The sequence below is a fragment of the Furipterus horrens genome, unplaced genomic scaffold (genome assembly GCF_987537825.1).
Source record: "Furipterus horrens unplaced genomic scaffold, mFurHor1.1.pri manual_scaffold_3, whole genome shotgun sequence".
In the NCBI taxonomy this organism is placed as follows: domain Eukaryota; kingdom Metazoa; phylum Chordata; class Mammalia; order Chiroptera; family Furipteridae; genus Furipterus; species Furipterus horrens.
Genome location: NW_028327173.1, coordinates 9,701,177 through 9,723,508, shown reverse-complemented (window position 1 = coordinate 9,723,508; position 22,332 = coordinate 9,701,177). Strand labels below are relative to the sequence as shown.

The window sequence follows — 22,332 nt, the reverse complement described above, 5'->3', positions numbered from 1 at the left end:
AGCAAATAAGAACAGAGGAAGAATCATGGATACAGAGAGTGTTTTGATGGTTGCCAGATGGGAGTGGGACATGGGGGGTGGGTGAAGAGATGAGGGGATTAAAAGAAGTACAAGTAGGGCCCTGGCTGGTGTGGCTCAGTGGAATGAGTGCTGCCCTGCAAACCAAAAGGCCGCTGGTTCTATGCCCAGTCAGGGCACAGGCCTGGGTTGCAGGCCAGGTCCCTGGTTGGAGGTGTGCGAGAGGCAACCAATCGCACAGACTGATGTTTCTCTCCCTCTCTCCCTCCCTTCTTCTCTCTCTAAAAATAAATAATTTTTTTAAAGGCAGCCCCCAGCTTGCATTCTAAGCCTTCATTGCACTTCATAGCCTCTTTCCATCGATTTTTTAAAAAGTGTCCAGTAGCATGGACCAAAAGCATACAGAAGACTCTCTTCCCTATCTAGTTTCCCCAGAGCCCAAAATGTCACCACGAAAAAGTCAACATTCCCTTAAGTTAAGTATCACCCTCTCTCTGCAGCCTCTGATGTAAATCATGGGGGCCGGGAGAGGGCCTGAAGGGGACTCTTGAAGGGAGGCTGGAGAACACTCAGGGCTTCCTTCACCTACCCATTCATTTTTTCAACAGCGTAGTCAGGGGTCCAGTCCCACCACTCAAGCAGCTGTGTGACCTTGGGCATGTCACTGCATCCCTTTGAGCCTCAGTGTTCACGTGTGTCATGGTGAGGACCCACTGGGTAGAATCTCGGAGGTACCTGGCACAGGCCCTGCCTCCTGGTAGGTGCCCTCACTGCCGGCTCACACCAGAATCTTATATCAAGTATTACCAAGGGATTGAGCCAGGTTGTCTGGACTTTGCTGACTCAGGTGAGGCTTGGAGCTGGCTCTCAGTCACTGGCTCAATGTCACCCAGCCAGGGAGTGATACACCAAGATGGGCATCACAAGCTGGTTTCTGAGCCTGAGCTCTGAAATAGTGGAAATTGTGAAAGCCTCTCTCAGATGTCGTGAGGGTCTTCACATCCCCCAGGATGCTCTGTCAAGCTGTGCTTGATGGGATAGCCATGGTTCAGGAACTGCTGTGGACCCCAGGTTTATGTCGGAGCCTTGAGTGCTGACCGACAATCTCTCAGCTGGGCTGGCTCTGCACCCTGGCCTCTCCCCCCCTACCTCTTGCTTCCTCTCTGCCTCTCTCCAACACGCTCACCAGTTAGGCACAGGATCCCTCTGTCCCTGAGACCAGGATGATGCCTGGGGAGTAGGGGGTATCCCTCCAGCGTGGGCACTCACAGCCAGCCCTTGAGCTGGCACCAAAAGCATTTTCATTCCAGGTGGTGCTTCCAGATGTTGCAGGGATGGGCAGTGGTAAGGAACCCCCATCAGCCCCAGAAAGGCCAGAGAAGAGGCCTGGACACAGAAAAGCATCAGAAGAGAAGCCTCTGGAGCTTAGGACCCTGGAGCAGAGTCATCTGGTAAACCCAGGGTGAGCTGGGGGCTTCCCAGAGAGCAGATCCAGGAGAGAACCCCCCCCGTGACCCACCTGGAGCTGGGGGAGCGAGGAGGGATACTTCCAGACCAAGGGGGACCCTCCTGGTCACAGCACCTGAACTTCTCGTTCATTGCACAAAATCACACTAAATAATTATTGGTGTTGGCCTTTGTCTGAGCTCCCACTGGACCACAAGCTTCTGTTGTGTCCTGTTCAGTCTCAAATTCCTCATGCCTGGGGCTGTGCATGGTGCATAGTAGATGCTCAATAAATATGTATTCGCCAAACTAACAGAAGAATGAACAAAAGAGAGGCTGAGAGACATGGAAACATATGTTTGTTTACATGGAATTATTGTTATGATTTTCTAACTATTGAGAATATATTCTTTCTAAAAAGAGAAAATCAAGACAGAGCCAGAGAAAGGCAAAGGAAAGGACTTGGAAAACAGGAATAGCAAAGCCTTGTTTGCTTATTGTTTAAATTTAATTATAACCAGGAACATCTACATAATCTCATCTACATGAAAAGTTAGGGGGTTCAATTAAAGCCAGGTTTGAGTCCCCTGAGACAAGTCTTGCATACCATGCTGGTGGGAATACAAACCACGTCAACACATTTGCTTAAACAACTTGGCAATTTGTTTAAACTGACTGAAAACGATCTTCACGTCCGTCCTTTTCTACAAATACGCTCTAAGGAAATCACTGGAGATTGTGGCAAAGTTTTATGCAGAAAAATTTTCACTGTCACATTATTTTGCACTAAAAGATCAGAGCCCATGTGCCCAAAATGCCTACAACAGAGGAACAGTTAAGTAAATTGTGATTATCTATAAAATCTGGAGTTTTATGCTTTCATTAAAAACCATGTTTATAAAAGATTTTTGGCATGGGACATATTTAGGCTATAATGTTAAATGAAAAAAAGACTGCAAAATTAGAGATGCAATATAATTTTAACTATGCAAAATTATGAAATTACTCGAAGACAGTAATTAAATAAATCCTCATTACAAATATGTATGTATATCCATAGGAAGAAGGTTGAAGATACTACTCCAGAATATTAAAGTGACATCCATAGATACAGATTCACAGATTCAGATCCTAGCTCAAGTCTCTCAACCTCTCTGAATTCCAGTTCTGGCTTTTTAAAAAAATCATAAATTATAAGGATATTAAATCCTAACTCCCCTAACGTTGACATCAAAGTGCTTATGATTTGGGGACTTGACGTCAGTCCTTCATTCATTCTCCCAGGCATTAACTATGCACCTGTGGTCCACCTAGCTCGGCACTGGTGCTCTGGGACCTGCAGACATATGAGAATATAAAACTAATCCCCAGTCCAGGAGCTGAGGTGGCCCCTTGTCTGTTCCCCCAGGAAGAAGCTGGCATCTTGGGTCCCCCGGGAGGGGCCCAAGGAACTGCAAGTAGGCCAGGATCAGACCAAGCCAGGAAGTGAGCTGGGGGTGCTGTCTTCCAGGGTCTCTGCAGCACCTGAAGGGCTGCAGCCGCGGGGTTCAGGGAAGGAGACCAAGGAGCTGCAGGGGAGACAGCAGAACCCAGGGACAGTGGAGGGTCAGGCCCCCGAGAGGTGCCAGGTAATGTCCATGAGAACTGGGCAGGAAGGCCCGAGTGACTGACCCGCAGGGAGACGGAAGAGCCCCCTGCCCCCATTCTGGTGCATTGTTTCTGCTCCTCTCTGTGCCTGGAGATGTCAGGCACGCAGTCTGTGTGGGTTCCTGGGATATTCTGGATGGTCTTGACTGTCCACAGCAAGTCTTACAGACTCATCTCCAGGGTGACCCTGTGGTATGTCAATGGGCGCTGAAGGCAGGGAGCAGGTGCGGGGGTGGTTCTGCATGTAATTAAAATTGGGACATACTGGGTTTAACAAAGCTCAAACTGGTTTCTTTACGCCAGGATGTCCTAGAAGCTGTGTCTTAGCCCTGTGGGACCTACAAGAGATGGTTAGAGTATGTTGCCTTTTCCAAACTTACTTGATTTCAAAATACCTTTCTACTTGTGTTAAAGCTTTGAGTTTTTTAAACAGCTTCAGTGAGGTATAACTGACATACAGTTACATGCATTTCAAGTGTACAATTTGATGTTCTGGACCTGTGTGTGTATATGTGTATACATATGTATGTATATATATGTGTGTGTATATATATATTTTTTCATGATTGTGGTGATGGTTTTTTGGAGATATATATATATATAGTGGATACTAGACTTATCAGATATATGATTTATGAACTTTTTCTTCTACTCTATGGGTTATCTTTTCACCTTCTGCCCTTTTTAAAAAACTGGGTTGTTTATATTCTTATTGAGCTTTGAGAGTTCTTATTATATATTCTAAATATAAGTTCTCTATCATATATGTAATTTCCAAATGTTTTCTCCCAATATGTGAGCTGTCTTTTCTATTCTCTTAACAGTGACTTTCCAAGAACAGAAGTCCTTCATTTTGATGAAGTCTAATTTATCCATTATTTTCTTTATGGCTGGTATTTTTGGTGTTATTTCTTAGACATCTTTGCTTACCCAAGCTCACACAGAATTTTCTACTATGTTTTCTCTGATCATTTTTATAGTTTTAGGTTTAACATTAGGGTTATGATCCATCTTGAGTTGATTTTTGTAAATGGTGTGAGTGTTGGATCGAGGTCATTGATTTGCATATGGCCATCCAATCGTTCCAGCACCATTTGCTGAAGACTGTCCTTTCTCCGCTGAATTTTTACCTTTGTAGAGAATCAGTTGACCACATAAGTGTGAGTCCATTCTGCAATCTATTCTTTGTTCCATTCATATATTTATCCCTCCTTATTCCAACCCCACACTGTCTTTTTTAAGATCTATATAAAAGGCATTTAATTTGAGCAAAAAGGAGCTGCAGCTCGGGAGACACAGATCCAGGCAGCAACCTAAATCATGTTCCCAACACCACTCTGTCTTGATTACAATCAATTTATAGTAAGTCTTGATGTCAGTTGGTGCAAAAATCTCCTTTTTAGGGTGTTCCATGAGGGATTCTTATCCTTGGAAACATCCCTTGGAGAATTCCGTTTGCAGAGGATTACCTCACTTGCTCTAGGCTCCCATTCTACCTCCGCAGAGAAGTGGGGAGCATGACTTCGGGTCGGCCATGCATGCCTCCTTTGGGCCCCAACTTCCTCCTCCCTCAGTGGGGCAGCTGACTTGTGCTGCCTTCTAGGCATGCTGGGAGCGCTCAGTCAGCTGATATTTGCAGTGTCTGGACAGATGAAGTGTGTGATGACTGGTCTCAGGTGAGTGTTGAGGTTCACCTGGGAGCCAGGATGGGGGTCCCCATTTTGGTGTCCTTGTACTCAGCAGCAGCTGAAGTGTCAGCCCGCCCCAGGTCACCAGGCAGCAAATGGGTCAGACATAGTGCAGCCAACAGAGCCTTCGTGCACCTTGGACAGCTGTGGACAGCGACTGGAAGACAAGCCCCCCAATAAGGCAGGCACCCCACACATTAGGCCACAGGGGGCCCTGCCAGAGCCTGGCCCACAGGGAGATGGAGACAGTTCCCAGGAAGCAATGCCCCCAATGGCCACAACAACTCCGGGGGAAAACACTGACAATTCCTTCCTGCCATCCACGCTGGGACCTAACACGCCCGAAGACCGGTAAGCCATCCTCTGGTGCCACCCCCTCTCCCACTCCCTGACCCCAGCAAGACTGCTCTTCTGCTAGGTTACAGGTGAGGTGAATTCTAGTCCTGACTGCTCCTGACCTGATGTAGGACCTTGGGCAAGTCACACCTCTCTGGATCTGAATTTCCCCATCTGTATAATAGCTCTGATACTAAAATCCTTTGTTCTGGGGCCATGTTCCCCCCATGGGGATGGGAGGGAACAGGAGCCCCACTGAGAGTAAAAGGCCAGAGCACTGAGACTGGGTGGTGGGCCTGCGTGTCCAGGGGGCAAGCCTTGAGCTGACCCCTCCCCCACGGAGGGCTTCTCCCTTGTTTAGGGTCAAGGCTGTAGAAACCAAGCCAGCACCGGGGCCTGTTCCTCCACCAGTAAGTATTCAGAGCTGGATAGGGAAGAGTGGGGGATTAAGAGGAGAACGGGGGCAGAGGCAGAAATGGGACAGTATTTGAAGTCAAACCGGGGAAGGTGTGTGTTCCTGTGTTTTTGTGTGAGTGTACACATGTCTGTGCACATGCATGTACATGTGTGTTTACATATATGTGCATTGCGCGTTTTGGGTGGGGGCCAATGATGCTCTTACACTCTTGAGCCCTTGGGTTCACTCCAGGTCATGTCGTGGCTTTTACCACATCAGCACAGATTTTTTCCACCCATTTGGCTCTGGATCACAGGTTACAACCAAAAGCTTCCCTGAACATCTGGGAGGCTTCCAACCGCCTTCCAGCCTGTGCCCCTGCCCCGCCTCCACCAGCTCTGCCACTTCCTAGTTCTTTGACTTGACTGGGCAGCCTGTGACTGTGTAGTCATCATCCGCCCCTGCCTCTTTCTGCTGTATTCACTGGCCAACCCCAGCCCTGGCTAACCCCAGCCACACACTTACCCTCTGCCTGCACATGAGCAGTTGAACACAGTTGGAGAAAAACCCTCTCTTGTTGATGGGCTTTACTCTCAAGCAATGAACACTAGTGCCAGAAGCACCTGGCGATCCTCTGCTGTTCGCTGGCCATGCCACCCTCCCTGTCGGCTCCAGGATGTCATTTCACAACACCACGCTCCATGCCATGCATCTGGCTGATGATCTGGCCTCATACATCATTGAAAGACAAGAAGCATCAGATGAGAAGAACCACTGAATCTCCCCACCCCCAACACCACCACCTCTGCCTTCACCTGGTTACAACGGCAGCCATGAAGATGGGTCCCTGACCCCATCAACTGCTTGTCCCCCACTTATTCATTAGATCCCATCCTCTGTCCCCTCTTTCCCTTATGATCAATCCCTCCATTTCTGCAGGATCAGTCCCATCAGCATACAAACATGGGTCAGTATATACACTAAATACAAACCAATTATGAACACCTCCCTTGGCCCACACTCCCCTCCAGTCACTGACTGTAAGTATGAATTGTATGGGTGGATGGAAGATGAGTCGGAAGGTCATAGGGAGCCACTGCAGGGTCAGGAGTAGCAGGGCACTGGCAGAAGAAGAGCTACACAGAGGTCAGTTCAGCAGCACGTGCAAGACATGTGGCGCCACGTGGAAGGGGCTCAGGGAAGGAAGGGGGAGGAATCCAGATGTGCAAGGACTGAAAGGTGTCAAGGAAAGATGTTGGGGCCTTGGCATCATCCTTCATTTGAGCTGAGGGCCTGCCAGGAGCCAAGCTCAGTGCTGGGTCCTGGAACAATTGAGGAAGTTCTGAGACAGACCCCTGCCCTCCTGGGGCTCAGAAATGGGATCTGAGATGGGGCCACAGGCCCTGGACTTTGGCAGCCCTGAGGGCCTTGATGAGAGACGGGGCTCACGGCTGCCACCTGGGGTCCCCACCTGAGACCTCCCCCACCACAATGGAGAAGGATTTCCAGAACTGCTTTTGCTATTTATTTGTTTGAAGCCTGATAGAAATTGAGCATTTGCCCTTAATTCAGGAAAACAGTCGAAGGAGTCTAGCAGGGGGAAAGCAGGGTCTCCCTTCCGGGCTGCAGAATTCTCAACTACAATTAGCCTGCGCTAAGTGCTTACTCACGTTAGCCGGCTCCTCAGATGCCACGGAGGAAAAGGCCGCCATCAGAGTTGGTGATTAACACAGACACAGTGAAGGCCATGCGTCAGGCATGACACTGGGATTTAATATTGAATGGAGCTTAAGATCTAGTTGGAGAAAAGACCATTAACACAGGGACTCACAATTCGTTTCTCTGTGGACAACAATAATGCAAGTCAAACTGGACAAGGGGAGGGATCTGGAGGGAGACAGTAGATTCTCTGATCGAGTGCTCCGCAGTCCAGAAGGTAACATCTGAGTTAAGTCTCAAATAACAGAAAGGACCAAGCCATGCAGGGATCTGGGAGAACATTCTGGGCAGAGCCAGCAGCAGTGGCAAAGCGCTGATGGACATGAGACTGTCAAGACCAAGTCCAGTGAGAAGGCCAGAGTGGGGGCAGGAAGCCAAAGTGAGAGAGGAGGGGAGATGAAGTTACGGGCCTGGCAGGGTGCAGCTCACCAGGGGCCTTGAAGTCGAGGATGAAGGCTGGGAGTGAACTCTAATTCTACACTAAGTCATTGAAGAGTTTTAGGCCAGAGAACAAGATGAGCTGATGTCATCTGGGAACACTGATGCAGCAGCTGGTGCATTATGAGCTTGGGTGGGGGCCAAGGGCGGAGACAGTAGCAGCACACTGGACAGCAGATGATGGTAGGACCTGACCGGGGTGGTAGCAGCAGAGAGGAGGGATGTGGCAGCAGGACTTGCTGATGGGCTGCATGTGGAAAAGTAGGAGAGAGAGGAATCAAAAAGGCCCCCAGGCCTGGGGCCTGGGCAGCAGGTGGTGTCCTTGACCGAGGTGGTGACGTTGGGGAAGGAGCACACGGGAGGAACCTAAAATTCTGCTTTGGTCATGTCCTAGACACCCAAGAAAACATGTCAGGGAGGACATCTGGCGTTAGGAAGGACAGAGGAGTCAGGATTGGAGGTGTTAACGTCAGGAAAAATGGAAATAATCTCTAGGAAACAGTGAACACAGCACAGGAAGGAGCCTGAGGACAAACCCCTGGGTCCCCATCCACAGCATTTAGAAATGGAAGAGCAAGGAAGAGACAGAGGAGGCCAGGGAGGGGCAGCTAGTGAGGGCAAGAGTCTAGAGAAGAAAGCGCTTCAGGAAGGACGGATGGTCGTCTGTGACTACCCGAGGAGGGCAGAGACCTGACGGGGTCCTTGCAAGAGCGGCTCTGGGGAGCGGTGGGCAGAAACCTGATTGGAGATGGGAGGACAGTGGAGGTGGAGGACAGCCAAGTTTTTCAAGGAATTTTGCACTAGTAAAAGAGCAGAGAACTGGGATAGTAGCTGGAAGGGGTCGTAGCCTCGGGAGAGTCTTTTATCTCTTAAAGGAGGAAGATGATGTGGCATGCTTATCCTGTGCCCAGATGGGCGCCGTCTGGTGGAGTAGTAGGGCTGATGTTTTAGGAAGAGAGGGTGTGTAGCAAGAGCTGCATCTTGGAGAGAAAAGGCTGGGCTGGAGCCTGCAGGGCATGGCCTGGTTGGGCATGGGCTGAGAACAGCCCTCCCCGTAACAGAAGGGACAGGTGCGGCGGGTGGATGGACTGCTGAACGAATGTGTGGGGATTTATTGAGTGCCTACCGTATGCGATGCTGGGTAGACGTGGATAAAAGAAGTGGACACGGTCCCTGCCCTCATGAAGCTCACCTCTGGTCAGACCACCGCAGGCTGTGCTGATTGCAGTGAAGGGAATGAATGAGTGGTGGGACCCAGAGTAACTCACTCCAGACCACAGCTCAGAAGGCCAGGAGGTGGCAGAGCCCAGGTCGAGTGCAAGGGTGCACATGGGGTGGGAGCCTGGTGGGTGCATGTGAGATTTGGGGGTCATCCTCCAGGGACCCAGAGAGGAAGGGGTAGTGTGAGGATACCCTGGAGAGTGGGTGACACAAAGAAACTCTGCAGGACAGTCTGGCTGGCTGGAGGCCTCCCCAATTCTCTCCCCCTGAACTGTCCCCAGGAGGTGAGGAACAGTGGAGAGAGGAAGGAGCAGGCCAGTGCCCAGCAGCAGCCTCGGGAGCCCACATGGACCACAGGTGCCCAGAGCCTTAGGAAAAGGCAGGGCTTCATGAAGTGCTTGCTGGAGGTGGAGGAGGAGGAGGCCACACATCGAAGGGCCACCAAGGCTCGAGCCCCGCCAAACCGGAAGTCCCCCAGGACCCTGATCCCCGTGCCCACCTCAGCCCCAGTTGGCAACTCAGCCCCAAGCCCTCCTCTGACACCGCCGCAGACTCCAGCCTCGGCCCCTGCCATGGCCCCGTCCTGGGCCCGGCGGCCAGCCCCTGGGCCAATCCCGGCCCCTGTGGGAGCCCCTGTCCCAGCCTCTGTGCCTGTCACGGTCCTGCCAGCGTCCACCCTGGAGCTGGGCTGGAGAAAGGCAGTACTCGTGCATCAGAGCGGCGAGAGGAGCCTGAGCTACACCAAAGCACGGTAGGAGCCACTATAAAAAGGGTGTCCTGGATCAGAGCCTCTGTCCCCTTGTCCCTGGCATGTCTCTTCCAGACGCTTGTCCCTGTCACTGCCCGTTTCCTCTTGTGTTTCCCACACACCATTTCTCCTCACTTCTGTGTCCTCTCTACCAGCATTATGTCCCCATATCTAAGTCCCCTTTCCCACTTCTGACCCCTTTTTTCTAACTCCCCGCATCTTTTTGTGCCCCTCACCTCTGCCTCCCTCCTCCTCTGGGTCACTCAGCCTCTCCTGACCTCACAAAGCCTCCTTCAGGGTCCTGCCCATGACCTCCTTTGCCCGGCTTCCCCTTCCCCTCCCCTTGCTTTGCATGGCAGCCTTGGGCAGGGGGGGGTGGCTGAATGCGTCCCCCCAGCCTGGTTCTGTCCTCTGCAGGCAGGAGCTGGAAGAGGACTGCATCCTACATTCTCAGAACCAGGAGGAGGCCGAGCAGCACCTCACCCCGAAGCAAAAGGAAGGTGAGGGCAGACCCAGCCAGGGGAGCCTCTCGTGGGGACAGGCAGGACCCTCAGTCCGCTGGGGTTCAGAGACCTGAGGTAGGGGTGGGTCATAGATCAGACTGCTGCTGCCCTGTGCCCACCCCAGCCCTGTGAGTGGACCGAGTGGATTATCTGGCTAGGGGACAGTGCAGGGTAGAAGGCTGACCAAGCTCACACACCGCTGGGTGGGGGGCCCGAACTCGTGCTGGGTCCTCTCGCTTGGGGTCTAGGACGCTTCCCAACTCCACAACCCGATCGCTGAGTGATCGAGGCAAGCTTGCCAAGGTTTTGGAGGCGTTTTGGCCTTTCCTCACCCGGCCCACTCTATTGGTCCTCTTTAGAAGCAGCATGGATGGGAGGCAGGGCCCCATTTCCCACCCCAAAATGTAAAAGTTCTTAACACCCACCCTGGACGAGACCCTGTGACTCCACCTACCCAAGCTGCAAAGGGGAGATCGCAGCCTCCTGTGGGCTCCAGAGGTTGCTTGATCAGCCCTCAGTTCACACCACCAGCCAGGCCCCACCCCGCCCCAGCCTAGCCCTAAGAGTGGGTGGGTCTCTTCCTCTGCCCTTCGCTCCTTCCCCAAACCTGGGACCCTCTTGGCCACAATGGCCCCTTCTTCTTTTCCTGAGTGCACACTCTGGCTCCCTATGACCCCATCCTTGACGTTCACACCTTTCAGCGTTAAAGTCCTCTAGCCACTGTTGGAGGGGCGTTTCTTAGTACAGAACCCTCTGCCCCGCCTGCATGAGCAGAGCTCACGGACAGCGTGCCATTCTGGCTCAGAGAGCCAGGCAGGGTTCCCCGCACCACCCTCAGCCCTGCCAGGTGAGGAAAGAGCCAGCTGCCTGCTCTGATGGTCCAAACGGCCGTGCGTGTGGGATGATGGGATTTGCTTCTGCAAGATGTTCCTTTTTCTCCTTTTTCATGTGCCCGCTCACAGCATGTCCCCACAACCCAAACCCTAGCCCCATCTCTACCCCAGGTCTCAGTTCTGTGTACCAGAGGCTCACAGACTTGGAGTCTGTGGCGTGCCAGGCACGAAGTTAACCCAACCGCTCCTGGAGGGCGCGCTGCCGTGTTCATCTTACAGATCAGAAAATCAAGGCTCAGAGAAGGACAGTGCCTCACCCATGGCCACTGCGTTCGTTTACTCGGGCTGCCCTAATGAAGTACCGCAAACTGGGTGGCTTAAAATTTATTTTCTCATAGCTCTGGGGGCTAGGAGTCTAAGGTCAAGGTGTAGGCATGTTCGATTTCTCCTGTGGCCTCTCTCCTTGGCTCGCAGATGGCCTCCTTCCCCCTGTGTCCTCTCATGGTCCTTCCTGGGTGTGAGCACATTCCTGGTGTGTCTACGTGTCCAAGGTTCCTCTTTTTATAAAGACACTGATTAAATCAGGGACCACCTTAGCAGCCTCACTTTAACCTAATCACCTCTTTTAAGATCCTCTCCTTAAATACAGTCACATTCTAAGGCACTGGGGGTTAAGGCTTCAACATAATGGCACAACTCGACCTCTAAGAGCAACCCCGAGCCAGTCTGCTCACTAGGTCTGTGGATTCTAACCTGCGTTTTGGGAGGGCTGAGAAACCAGACACTACGTGTATTATGACAGCCTTTGTACCATCTGGCACCACCACGGGGCTGTCCCAGCATCCTCCTGGTTCTCTGCCCTGGTCCAGACAAGAGAAGCTATCCTCGAAGCCGTGTTCATGCAGATAAGGGACCACAAAGCACCCACGTCAAGGGTGCCGACCAAGAGTCAGAAAGACCTGTCCTGGGGGTGACCTAACCTCTGAGCCCCCGTTTCCCCAGCTGTACAAAAGAAACAAGCATCCTACTGGTGTAAGGCTGTTTGTGAGGATTAAACGAGGACGCAGCTATCAGCAGCCTAACACAGGGCCTGGCACACAGAGGGGAGCTCCTGGAGCGAAGCGGGGGTCGCTCATGAGCTTAGCTTTTGCCACACCGGCCGAGCCCTCGGCCTGACCTTATCTAGGTCAGCGGTTCTCAACCTGTGGGTCGCGACCCCTTTGGGGGTCGAACGACCCTTTCACAGGGGTCGCCTAAGACCATCAGAAAACACATATTGTTTTTGCGATTAATCACTATGCTTTAATGATGTTCAATTTGTAACAATGAAAATACATCCTGCCTATCAGATATTTACATTACGAATCATAACAGCAGCAAAATGACAGTTATGAAGTAGCAGCGAAAATAATTTTATGGTTGGGGGTCCCCACAACATGAGGAACTGTATTAAAGGGTCGCGGCGTTGGGAAGGTTGAGAACCGCTGCTCTAGAGGGTGGAGTAAGGCGATGGGACCACACCCCTTCACTTCCACTCTTTTTGGTTCTTTGTCCCTCCACCTGGTCATGCTAGCAGAGGACACTGGGCAAGAGGGTGTCTGAAGGGGATGAGATGAATGGTAGAAACAAGAGATGTCCCCACATCATGTAACCCCACTGCCCGCCCCAGCCTTCCACAGTTACTTTGAGATCTTCAGCGGCCACGGCGAGGTGGATGCGCGCAGCCTGGAGAAAGTCCTGCTCCTCGTGGGCATCTCCCTGACGCCAGCCCAGGTGGAGGAGGCCCTGATAAGTGCTGACGTTGATGGTGAGTGGGGGGAGGCTTCACAGGCAGTGTGAGGCCTGGGAAGCTGCCCAGGACTCTGTGTAAAGGGCCCTGCCTTTGGTTTAATGCTCTGCTGTCGCAGTCTAGAAAAAAATTTTTTTTAAATATTTAATGTATTTATTTTTAAGAGAGCGGGGAAGGGAGGGAGAAAGAGAGAAACATCGATCAGTTGCCTCTCACATGCCCCCAACCTGGGGCCTGGCCCACAACCCAGACATGTGCCCTGACTGGGAATGGAACTGGTGACCCCCAACACCTAACCAACTAAGCTACACCAGTCAGGGCTAGAGATTTTTAATAACGTTTTCTGCTTTTTCATTTTGCACTGGATCCTACAAATTATGTAGCTTGTCCTGGTCCTAAAAATTAACACTCTCTGAGCACCCACTCAGTGCCAGGTTCTAGTGACTCAGAGATGACCAAGACCTATCTGCTGACCCCAACATGCATGTGATCTCTGAGACCCATTCCTTTCAAGCCCCCTGTGTGTGCTTCACTGGACATTCCCCTGTAACTTGGTCACTCATTTTACCAACCGTATGACCTTGGACAAGTCACTGAAGCTCACCACACCTGTTTCCCCATCTGTACAAGGGAGCTGCTGGCAGTATCCATCTCCCTGTGCTGCTGGAAAGATTCAATGAGATAATCCAGGCAAAGCACTGAGCAAAACCCCTGGTGCACAGAATGCATCAGGAAGACATTATCTGCTACTATTGCTCATCCACTAAATGCCCTGTGTGCACAGCCCTGTGCTGGGCACAGAGAATAGAGATGTGTGACACCCACACAGCCCTTGAGCTGCTCACACAGATACTGACACAGAAGTGTCACCAGAGGGAGTAGCACTTAAGGTGGCTTGGAGCAAGGGGTCAGGAAGGAAAGCTTCCTAGAAGAGGTGATGCCTGAGTCAAATGGTGAAAGTTTAAGCAGCGGTTACGCAAGGAGAGAAGGAAGAAAAGGGGACATTCCTGGCGGGAGAAATAACCTAGAGCCAGGGAAGAGGGGGCAGAGTAAAAGGAACTGCATGTGTTTTAGTTGCTACACGCAGGGCACGGGAGCAGTGGGGCTGTGGCGGCCCTGGGCCCCTGACCGCTGCTTCCTCCATCCCTACACACGTGCGGATCTTTACACACAAGCCGGGCACTGACTCCAGCTTAGCCCCTACGTGACCTAAGCAACAGGCTTCTTTTCTCTACGCTTCAGGCCTCATCTGTGGCTGGGGGGGGGGGGGGGGGGCAAGAGTGGTTTTAAGGATTAGAGATTATTCATACATTTGTCAGGTAGTTCAGAGAACATTGGCTAAGGCCTACCTGTCTTCAGCCCGGAGGACAAAGTGCAGAACGAAGCAGGCCCAGTTTCTGCCTCCCAGAACCTCCATTAAATTCCAGATCTTGAGTGTGTGGTTGAAGTATGGGGATTTTATGAGAGTGTTTGATGGGAGATCTGACCTGGGCTGCTAACCTGAGGAAGAGATGGTCCAGGGAAAACATTAAGTGAAGGAGTTGGAGGGTGATGTAGAAAATTCTAGAAAAAGCAACATGTGCAAAGACCCTGAGCAGGGAAGAACGTGGCCCTGGTGGGAGAGTGGGTTAGTGCTGGAGGAACTTCACACAGGTAAGGTTGAAGACAAATACAGGGAAACCTAGCATGGCCTTGAAGGCCAAAGTGGGACTCTTCGTGTGTACATATGTATCCTCAAGCAGTGACTAGCACATGGTAATAATAATAGCTGCTACTTAGTGAGCATGTATTATGCACATGACCCTGTTGTAAACACTTTGCTTCATGGGAGCTATCCAATGAGATAGGTATTATGGTTATCCTCACCCTATAGATAAGAAAACTAAGGCTTAGTGGCATTAAGAGACTTTGCCAAGGTCACACAAATAGTAAGTGGTGGACTTGGGATATGAACCCAGACTTCTGCCTTTAAGGATTCAAATTCTGGGAGCTTCTAACCCAGGAAACTTTAATTTTTGCTTTCTACTTTCCTGTGTGCACCATGCTTTCTGCCTTGAATATATGCTACTTTTATTATCAAACCCAATGAGTAAATAATAATACTCATGCCTGGGTTGCAATGCCTGAACCCGCTCTGAAAGGCCCCTGGCCCCATATTCTTCTGGCCTCCACAGGAGATGGTCACGTGGGCTTCAAAGACTTCTTGGCCGTAATGACAGACACCAAGCGCTTCTTCTGCTCTGTGGGTGAGCAGGGGTGAATCCAAGGCAATCAGAGCCAGGGGAGGGAACAGGAGGATGGGGGGTGGGGAGCACCCAGGGCTAGCAAATGGTAATGGCAGCCACCATCCCATGTCCCCAGAACAGAATGCCTTGATGGACGTGACTCCCCCGAATCCCCACACTTTGCTCTTTGAGATCCTGTCCCTGCTGGTGGAGATGATGGCCTTGTCCGAGGCAGCCTTAGAGGAGATCACCAAGTGAGTAGGCAGGCTGTCGGAGGTGGAGGGCTGGGGACACAGAAATAGCACCTAGCATTTTGGCAGCTGAGGACTTTTGATAGAAGACTCTTAGCGGCAAGTGAAAGAAACCCAATCAAGACTGGCTGGGTGGCTCAGTTGGTTAGAGCATCATCCCTATACCACAAATTTGCAAGTTCGATCCCCAGTCAGGGCACATCCCTATGTTATGGGTTTGATCCCCTGTTGGGGCACATGTTTCTTCCTCCCCCTCTCTCACATTGAGAGTCCCCCCTCCCTCTCTCTCTAAAATCAATAAGCATGTCCTCAAGTGAGGATTTGAAAAAAAGAGAATGTTTCTTCCTCCTGGCACAGGAACGGCAGCTCTCACATGGGGATTTCTTCTCTGGCTTTCAGGAAAAGGAAGGTCAGATTGCCCTTTTTGCATTTGCCATTTTTCGAGTGCCTTTAACTCAAAATAAACAATACACCAAAGTAGCCTATTTTCGGGGTGGCCTGTCCTGAACTCCTTCGTCCACCTGCCCCCTGAAATTTCCCTAGAAGTTTCACATATTAAAAGCTTAGTTGGCGGCTGCGGCGAGAAATTCGAGCTGAGTTTGTAAGAGGGGGAGGAAAACACAGATTGGAGGGAGCAGAAGAGATCACATCTGAGCACACTGTTCCCTATCTCGCTGCATCGGCCTCTCGTTAGTCCTGTGAGAACAGGTCAGTTCGGTGAGACTTGCGACTCCCTTGCAGAGGCGTTGGAGTAGGTGTGAGGGCACCACCCGCGGGAAGCCTGTGTGTGGTGTGAGCAATCAAGCGTTTAATGAGGGCTATTTCTTCAAGACAAAAGAGAAACAGAAAAGTTAATGGTTAGTACAAATTGTAAGCTCAGTTTCTGAGTCCAGAGGGCAGTGGGTCAAGATGATTTTTACTCCTTGGGCTTAAAGCATCTTTAGGTGGTGCAGTGAGGAACAGGCAGCGGCAATCTGATTAATTTCCTGGCTCGCAGTTGAAATGCGTTTGGTGGTGGCTCTGGGTGACTGGATACGCCAGTGAACTGGGGAGCAGCCCACACAGTTGCAGGCACAAAGGCTGTTTTATATGAGATCTGTTGTGATTTTTTTTTGGAAATTTGTATTAACGTGTTTGGCTTTAGCTTGCAGGGCTTTGGGAAAACGGCAATCTGGTTTTTAGTGATGCCAAGTCTGGAGGGTGGCAGAAAAATTGTAAATGTTAATTAGTGACAAAATACAAAAAATGGCAGCAGTTTATAAAGGGGACAGAAAGCTCAAAGGCAGTGAACACGGACGGCACTGTTCAATAACCCACAAAGGTGTGTTCTTAGCTTTTATTGAAACACAGAGGTCTTTTTTCTCTTCAATCATCTCTATTTTTATCAAAGCTAACCAGAAACTAATTTGTTTGTAAAAATAAGTCTAGTCCCTCTAAACTTGACTATATAAGCGTGGCAAAAACAGTGATGGGTTATACAGGCTCTTTTAAAGTCTGTTTTGCACCCCGGCCAGTGGCTCAGTTGTTGGAACATCATCTCGTCCACCGAAAGGCGGCGGGTCTGAGTCAGAGCACATGCCTAAGTTGCAAGTTCAGTCCCTGGTTGGGGTGCAGATGGAGGCAACCCATGTGATGTTTCTCTCTCACATCAATGTTTCTCTTTTTCTCTCTAAAATCAATAAATATACCCTCAGGTGAGGATTTTTAAAAAAAGAAAGAAAGAAAGGCAGTAGTAATTCAACAAGGGTACAGGAACGCCAGCCCTCGCGCGTCCTGCTGTGTAGGCTGCAGTGGGCCCTCCCAAACTGGTCGTCCTGTACGGCAGTTGCACGGCCACTGTGGGATCCCCCTTCATCTCCTTTTACCTTTGTGTCTCTCCTGTGTTAGATCCCAGTTTCTGTACATGTGTCTTCCTTTTCTTGTCTGGTTTATGCACTCATTTTGGATGAACATGTGTTCTTTAGTAGCTTCTTTGGAAAGGATGTGTGGGAGGTGAAACTTCTGAGATTTTTAAGTCTGCGAAAGTGTTTACTCTACCCTCCAACTTACTAAATGGGTTAGCTGGGTATAGAATTCTAGGTGTCTTAGTTAAGGAATTGACCCAATGTATTACAGCATTCCCTCACTTATCACGGGTATTACGTTCTAGGCTCCCCCACGATAGGTGAAAATCTGCAAAGTAGGAACCTTACATTTATTTTAGTATTTATATATATTTTAAGGCTTTATAAATCCTTCCCACACATTTATAAACCATTCCCAGTCTTTTATTAACCTTTCCCACTCCCTTATTAACCTTTTCCACATTTTATAAATACTACTTATGTTCTTAAACATATTCTACACTCTTAAGCCTATGTAACTTTAACAACATACGTATGCAGTACCACAAAATCCCGCGATATAGCAAAAAATCCATGATAAATAATTAACTATAATATTTTTTAAAATCCCGTGATACAATGAGGCCGTGATAAGTGAACCACGATATAGAGAGGGACTACTGTATAGTTCAAACAAGATAGTTTATTTCTCTTATATTGACAACCTGGACGAAGCAAGCAGGAAGACAAGGTCCCGTCCCCCCAGATCCCAATTTCTTTCCAACTTATTGTTCCACCATTCCCTAGGTCAATCCTACGCTAAGTTACCATCAATACACCTGGATTCAAGCCCACAGGGAGGGGAAAATAGAGGTGAAAAGCAGCAATTCCCTTTAAAATTGTGACCCGAGAAAGTTGCGCACGCACGGCCCACGTCCTACTGGCCCCTGTGCAGTGAAGTTATCTTTTACTCCATCTTTTTATCTGGTGCATTGCCTTTTCGGGTTCCCGTTTTACACAGGGGTCTAGATCCAATCTCCACATGAGGGCTCTAGTGTTCATTTTCTATTTTCTATGTGTGATGCCCATTAAACCCCAAATTCCAGGCGCCAGGGACAGGCAGAGGCCCTCGCAGAACCATCAGCTTAAGTCCTAAGGGTTTCCTAACACCACTCCCTACAAAGCCCCAGGCTGTCTGGCCCTGCCACCTTGCTGTCCTCATCTCCCTCATGCCAGGCTCTAGCCCCTCTGGCCTCCTTGCTATTCCTGGAGGTCACCAAGCCCTTTGTAACCTCCTGGCCTTTTCACTTGCCACTCCCTCTAGATACCCATCTGGCTTGCTCCCTCCATTCACTCTACTCAAATGCCACCACCTCCAAGATTCAAAAGAGCCCCTCATCACTATGCCCTACCCAGCTCTGACTTTCCCTGAGAGCATCCATGACTACTGAAATGGCACCAAGTTTTATTTGTTCATGGTCTGACTCTCCCACTCGACATGTGGCCAGGTAGTTGATTCAGGAAGTAACTCCAGGAAACCGGAGTGGGGAAGGGACATTAACAGCAGAGGAGCTGATAAAAGGATGTGCTAGTGAGTCAGCCACTCCCAGGATCTTCCAAGGAGACTGAATGGGGCTCAGAACTCAGTAAGGGGAAGAGAGAAGCCTGTACACTTCAGCTGCTGGCTCCTTTGGCTGAAGGTAGCCCCGTACAAGGTGTTTAACTCCCCTGCACTTCTGGGTTGCACACGGGTCAGAGAAGCTCTGGGGCAGGAAGCAAGGGGCTCAGGCCTTAGACAAGAAAGACCACGGCAGGTGGTGAATGAGTAAAGCTGGCGGGAGCCCTTGCTGCAGTGGTGAGAGTGAGAAGTGGGGCCAGGGGACTGTGATGAGGGACCCTATGTGAGTATGTAGCCTGCACCACTCTTTCCCACGTACTTAGGGGAGTGGCCAGCACACAGTAAACACTCCATGGGCATTTGTTGAATGAATAAATGGTGCTGCAGTCTAGAGGAGAAAGGGCAGGGAGTGATGCTTTAAAATACAAGTGAGCTGTGGGTAATGACGGAGTTTAAGTACAGGTTATCTGGGCCCAAAATGGGAGCTTAGCAAGTCTGCAGGAGCCAGAATTTTCTGGAGGAGATAGCCAGCCCTTAGGCTGAAATCTGAAAGACCAACAGGAGTTAATTACCCGGCTGACTTATAAAAATACTTGCACATCTAAGTGCAATAAAAATATCAGTGACGGAAATCAAAGGTAACATTTACCAAGCTCTCTCCTTGGGCCACACACTTTGTTGAATGCTTGATGAGCCTTGTTTTTTTTTTTTTTGTTTGTTTTAGATTTTATTTATTTTTAGAGAGAGAAGAGAGAGAGAAACATTGACCCACTGCCTCTCACATGCCCCCTGCAGGGAATCTGGCCTGCAACCCAGGCATGTGCCCTGACTGGGAATTGAACTGGTGACCTTTCGGTTTGCAGGACAATGGACCTTGTTATTTAAACCTATAACATGTGGACTATTTGATCTGTTTCACCCAGGGGACACCTGAAGGTCAGGGAAGTGACTTGTAGTGACAGGAGGAGATAACCATTCCCCTCCATTTTACAGACTGTGACCGAGGCTCAAAGCAGAGTAATGACTTGCCCATGTCACAGGAAGTTAATGGCAGAGCTGGGACTAAAGCCCAGGTCTCCCAACTCCTGTGCCTATGTTCCTGCTCCAGAGCTGGTCAGACAGAACTGAGGGAAGAGGGAAGGAGGAGGAGGAGGGTGAATTAAACACGGCCAGGCTGAGCTGGGCCGGCACTGCCTCCCCAGTTATTACCAGAAGAAGCTGAAGGAAGGCACATGTAAGGCCCGGGAGATGGAATCGTCCACAGGCCGGCTGCGGTCCCGGAAGAAGCTTCCTTACAACCTGCAGCAGGCAGACACCTTGGAAGTCCCAGAACGAAGGGTCCTCAGGATCCTGAGCCGGCTGAAGCAGCAGAACTATGGTGAGGACCCTGGACATGGTGGGCATTCTGCCCTCCTGCACCTCTGGCCCCTTTCCCTGGGCCCCCACACAGCCAGCACCAAGAGCTGAGACATGGCTTCCACCTGTAGGGCTGACTGTGTGCATCAGTCAATGGGCTGATAATCTTCGGCTCTCTGACAAAGGCCTTCTGCAGACTCTCCCCCATGTCTTAGCCCTGACCACAAGTTGGTTCCAAGACCCAGGACTGAGGAGGGAGCATGATCAGCACTCCCAGCTCATCATGAATTGAGCACCCACTGGAGTCACTCACTGTGCTAGGTCCTTTGCAGATGCACTACAATTTAATCCCCACAATTCCGTATTCACCCCATTTTACAGATAACTGGGTAAGTTTAAGCAACTCACCCAAGCTCCCACCTGTTAGAAAAGGGAGTTTATACCCAGGTCTGATTCCAAAACCTGTGCTCTTTTCACTGGGCGAGGCTGCCTCTCCATAATAGTAGTTACTATTTATTAGGCTCCTCCTGTGGGCCAAGCAGTGGGCTAGGAGCTTTCCAGAGTCTAGGGTGCCTACCAGGCTTTGCCAGGACTCATCACAAGACACCTGCTCTTTCCTTTTAAGCTGCTGGCCCTGACGCTGTGCTCAGCATTTAGCTGAGCGCTTTGTATATCCTATCCCTTTAATCCTCATCATCCACTGTGAGGTGGGTGTCACTATCATCTCCAGCTCATATAGAGGCTGGGAGAGCTGATTCGCCCAAACCCACCCAGCTTGTTACGTGGCAAAGCCAGAGGGTTTCACCAGGATCTTCCTGCCTCCCAAGGCTGGGTGTATCCTCAAGCATTCCCCTCTCCTACCTTCTCCTTCCTCGACAGCTGCCAACCTGCAGAGTCCCTACGCCCAGGTGCCCTGCATCCCACTCCGCCCGAGGATGGACAAGAAGACGGCCAGCCGGAAGCAGGGCAGCCAATACGTGCTGGGCCCTGACATCCATAGCCTCTTCTTCCAGTCAGGATCTCAAGGAAGCAGGTAGGTGCCCAAAGAGCAGGGCCCCCAGCCCAGGCCCATCCACCTCCTTTCTTTCTAGGTCCATGGCCTAAACTGAGAATCCATCCTTCCAAGAAATGATGCCCCGGAGACTGTTGCTACAGGGAGGAAAAAGAAAGGGGGGGGAAACAAACCTTTGTTGAGGGTGTGCGCACCAAGTAGACTGTTTGTAAGTCAGGGTACTTACTTATGCCTTCCTGTGCAGATTCAGTGGCAAATACCGTCTTTCTCTCAGGCTGGCATACCTGCCTTTCTCATCAAGGGGTCTAAAATCCTTTGCCCAAGTCTGGGTCCACGTGGGTAGCAGCAGGAAAGAGACTTAGCGTCTGCGCAGAGGGAAGCTGCCCCTGCAGCGTTCTCCTCCCAGCAATCTGGGGGCAAAGGAACACTGGCTTGGAATCAGGCCCCTGAGCCCGCAGGCTGGCTTCACCACTTCCCAGGGAGGCCTCCTCTGCCCCGGGGCACACTGGGCAGCTCCGTTACTCCCACCACCTCCCCTACTCCCCCCCTAGGGAACACGGCTCTGACAGCCGAAAGTGGCTCAGCTCTGTGGCAGCTCGAACCCACTGACCCTGCAGTCCTGACCGGACAGCTGTTGAAGGCCTGCAGACAGGCGTGTCGTCAGGCAGGGGCCGCTGCTGGAATCCGCTCTTGAGGCCTGGTAGGCCAATAAACACCAAGAACCTCAACCTTTACAGGTGCTGCTGCGGCCCTGCCCTCTGCGTTCTCACCTGCTTCCGTGAGATCCTGGTGCCAGGGAAGACCCCCCTCCCTCAGGCTTGGGAACCCCTGAAGCAAGATGCACCTCAAAACCCTGCCCAAGGCAGGGGCTCTGGCTATAGGTGGTCCTGGGGGCAAAGTCTTGACCTGCTGAGTTTCTCCCTGTTGTACTAGGAGCCCCACAAGGGCAGGAATTCTCCCCACTTGTGCGAATGAAGTGGTAAACATAGGGAAGTGCCTGGGAAAGGCACTGGTCCTTAAAAGGGGCAGACCCCATGCAGGATCAGGAAGGGCCTCACCCATGTTCTCACCAACAGAGTCCCAGTACATGGAGGTCCCCTTCCCTTGGAGCAAGGGTGTGGGCCCTTGCCCCCCAACACACATGCCACCCCAGGCCTACTTCTTTTAACAAAGAGAGAGAGCCCCTCCCTGGGACTGGGCAGAGGCAGCTCCCAGCAGTTAAATAAGCAGCCACCGCAAGAAGTTAGGAGGCCACGGACTGAAA

General features: G+C 50.8%; 1 protein-coding gene across 1 annotated transcript; it reads left to right on the top strand.

Moving 5' to 3' along the window:
* Window positions 1-1,352: 1,352 nt before the first annotated feature.
* Window positions 1,353-21,704, top strand: SPATA21 (spermatogenesis associated 21). Its single transcript, XM_090268245.1, has 12 exons — window positions 1,353-1,480; window positions 2,873-3,092; window positions 5,035-5,150; window positions 5,497-5,545; window positions 9,192-9,661; window positions 10,076-10,158; window positions 12,664-12,801; window positions 14,958-15,029; window positions 15,145-15,262; window positions 19,903-20,078; window positions 20,936-21,089; window positions 21,620-21,704. The coding sequence occupies exons 1-12, from the start codon at window positions 1,353-1,355 to the stop codon at window positions 21,675-21,677; spliced, it is 1,782 nt and encodes a 593-aa protein (XP_090124371.1). The 3' UTR covers window positions 21,678-21,704.
* Window positions 21,705-22,332: the final 628 nt, after the last annotated feature.

Bases quoted from the DNA above. Each gene is read 5' to 3' on its own strand.
- SPATA21 (XM_090268245.1), top strand. From the start codon at position 1,353: ATGGGCAGTGGTAAGGAACCCCCATCAGCCCCAGAAAGGCCAGAGAAG. The intron at 12,802-14,957 runs GTGAGTGGGGGG...TGGCCTCCACAG, and splicing joins GATAAGTGCTGACGTTGATG to GAGATGGTCACGTGGGCTTC. The intron at 21,090-21,619 runs GTAGGTGCCCAA...CTCCCCCCCTAG, and splicing joins TCAGGATCTCAAGGAAGCAG to GGAACACGGCTCTGACAGCC.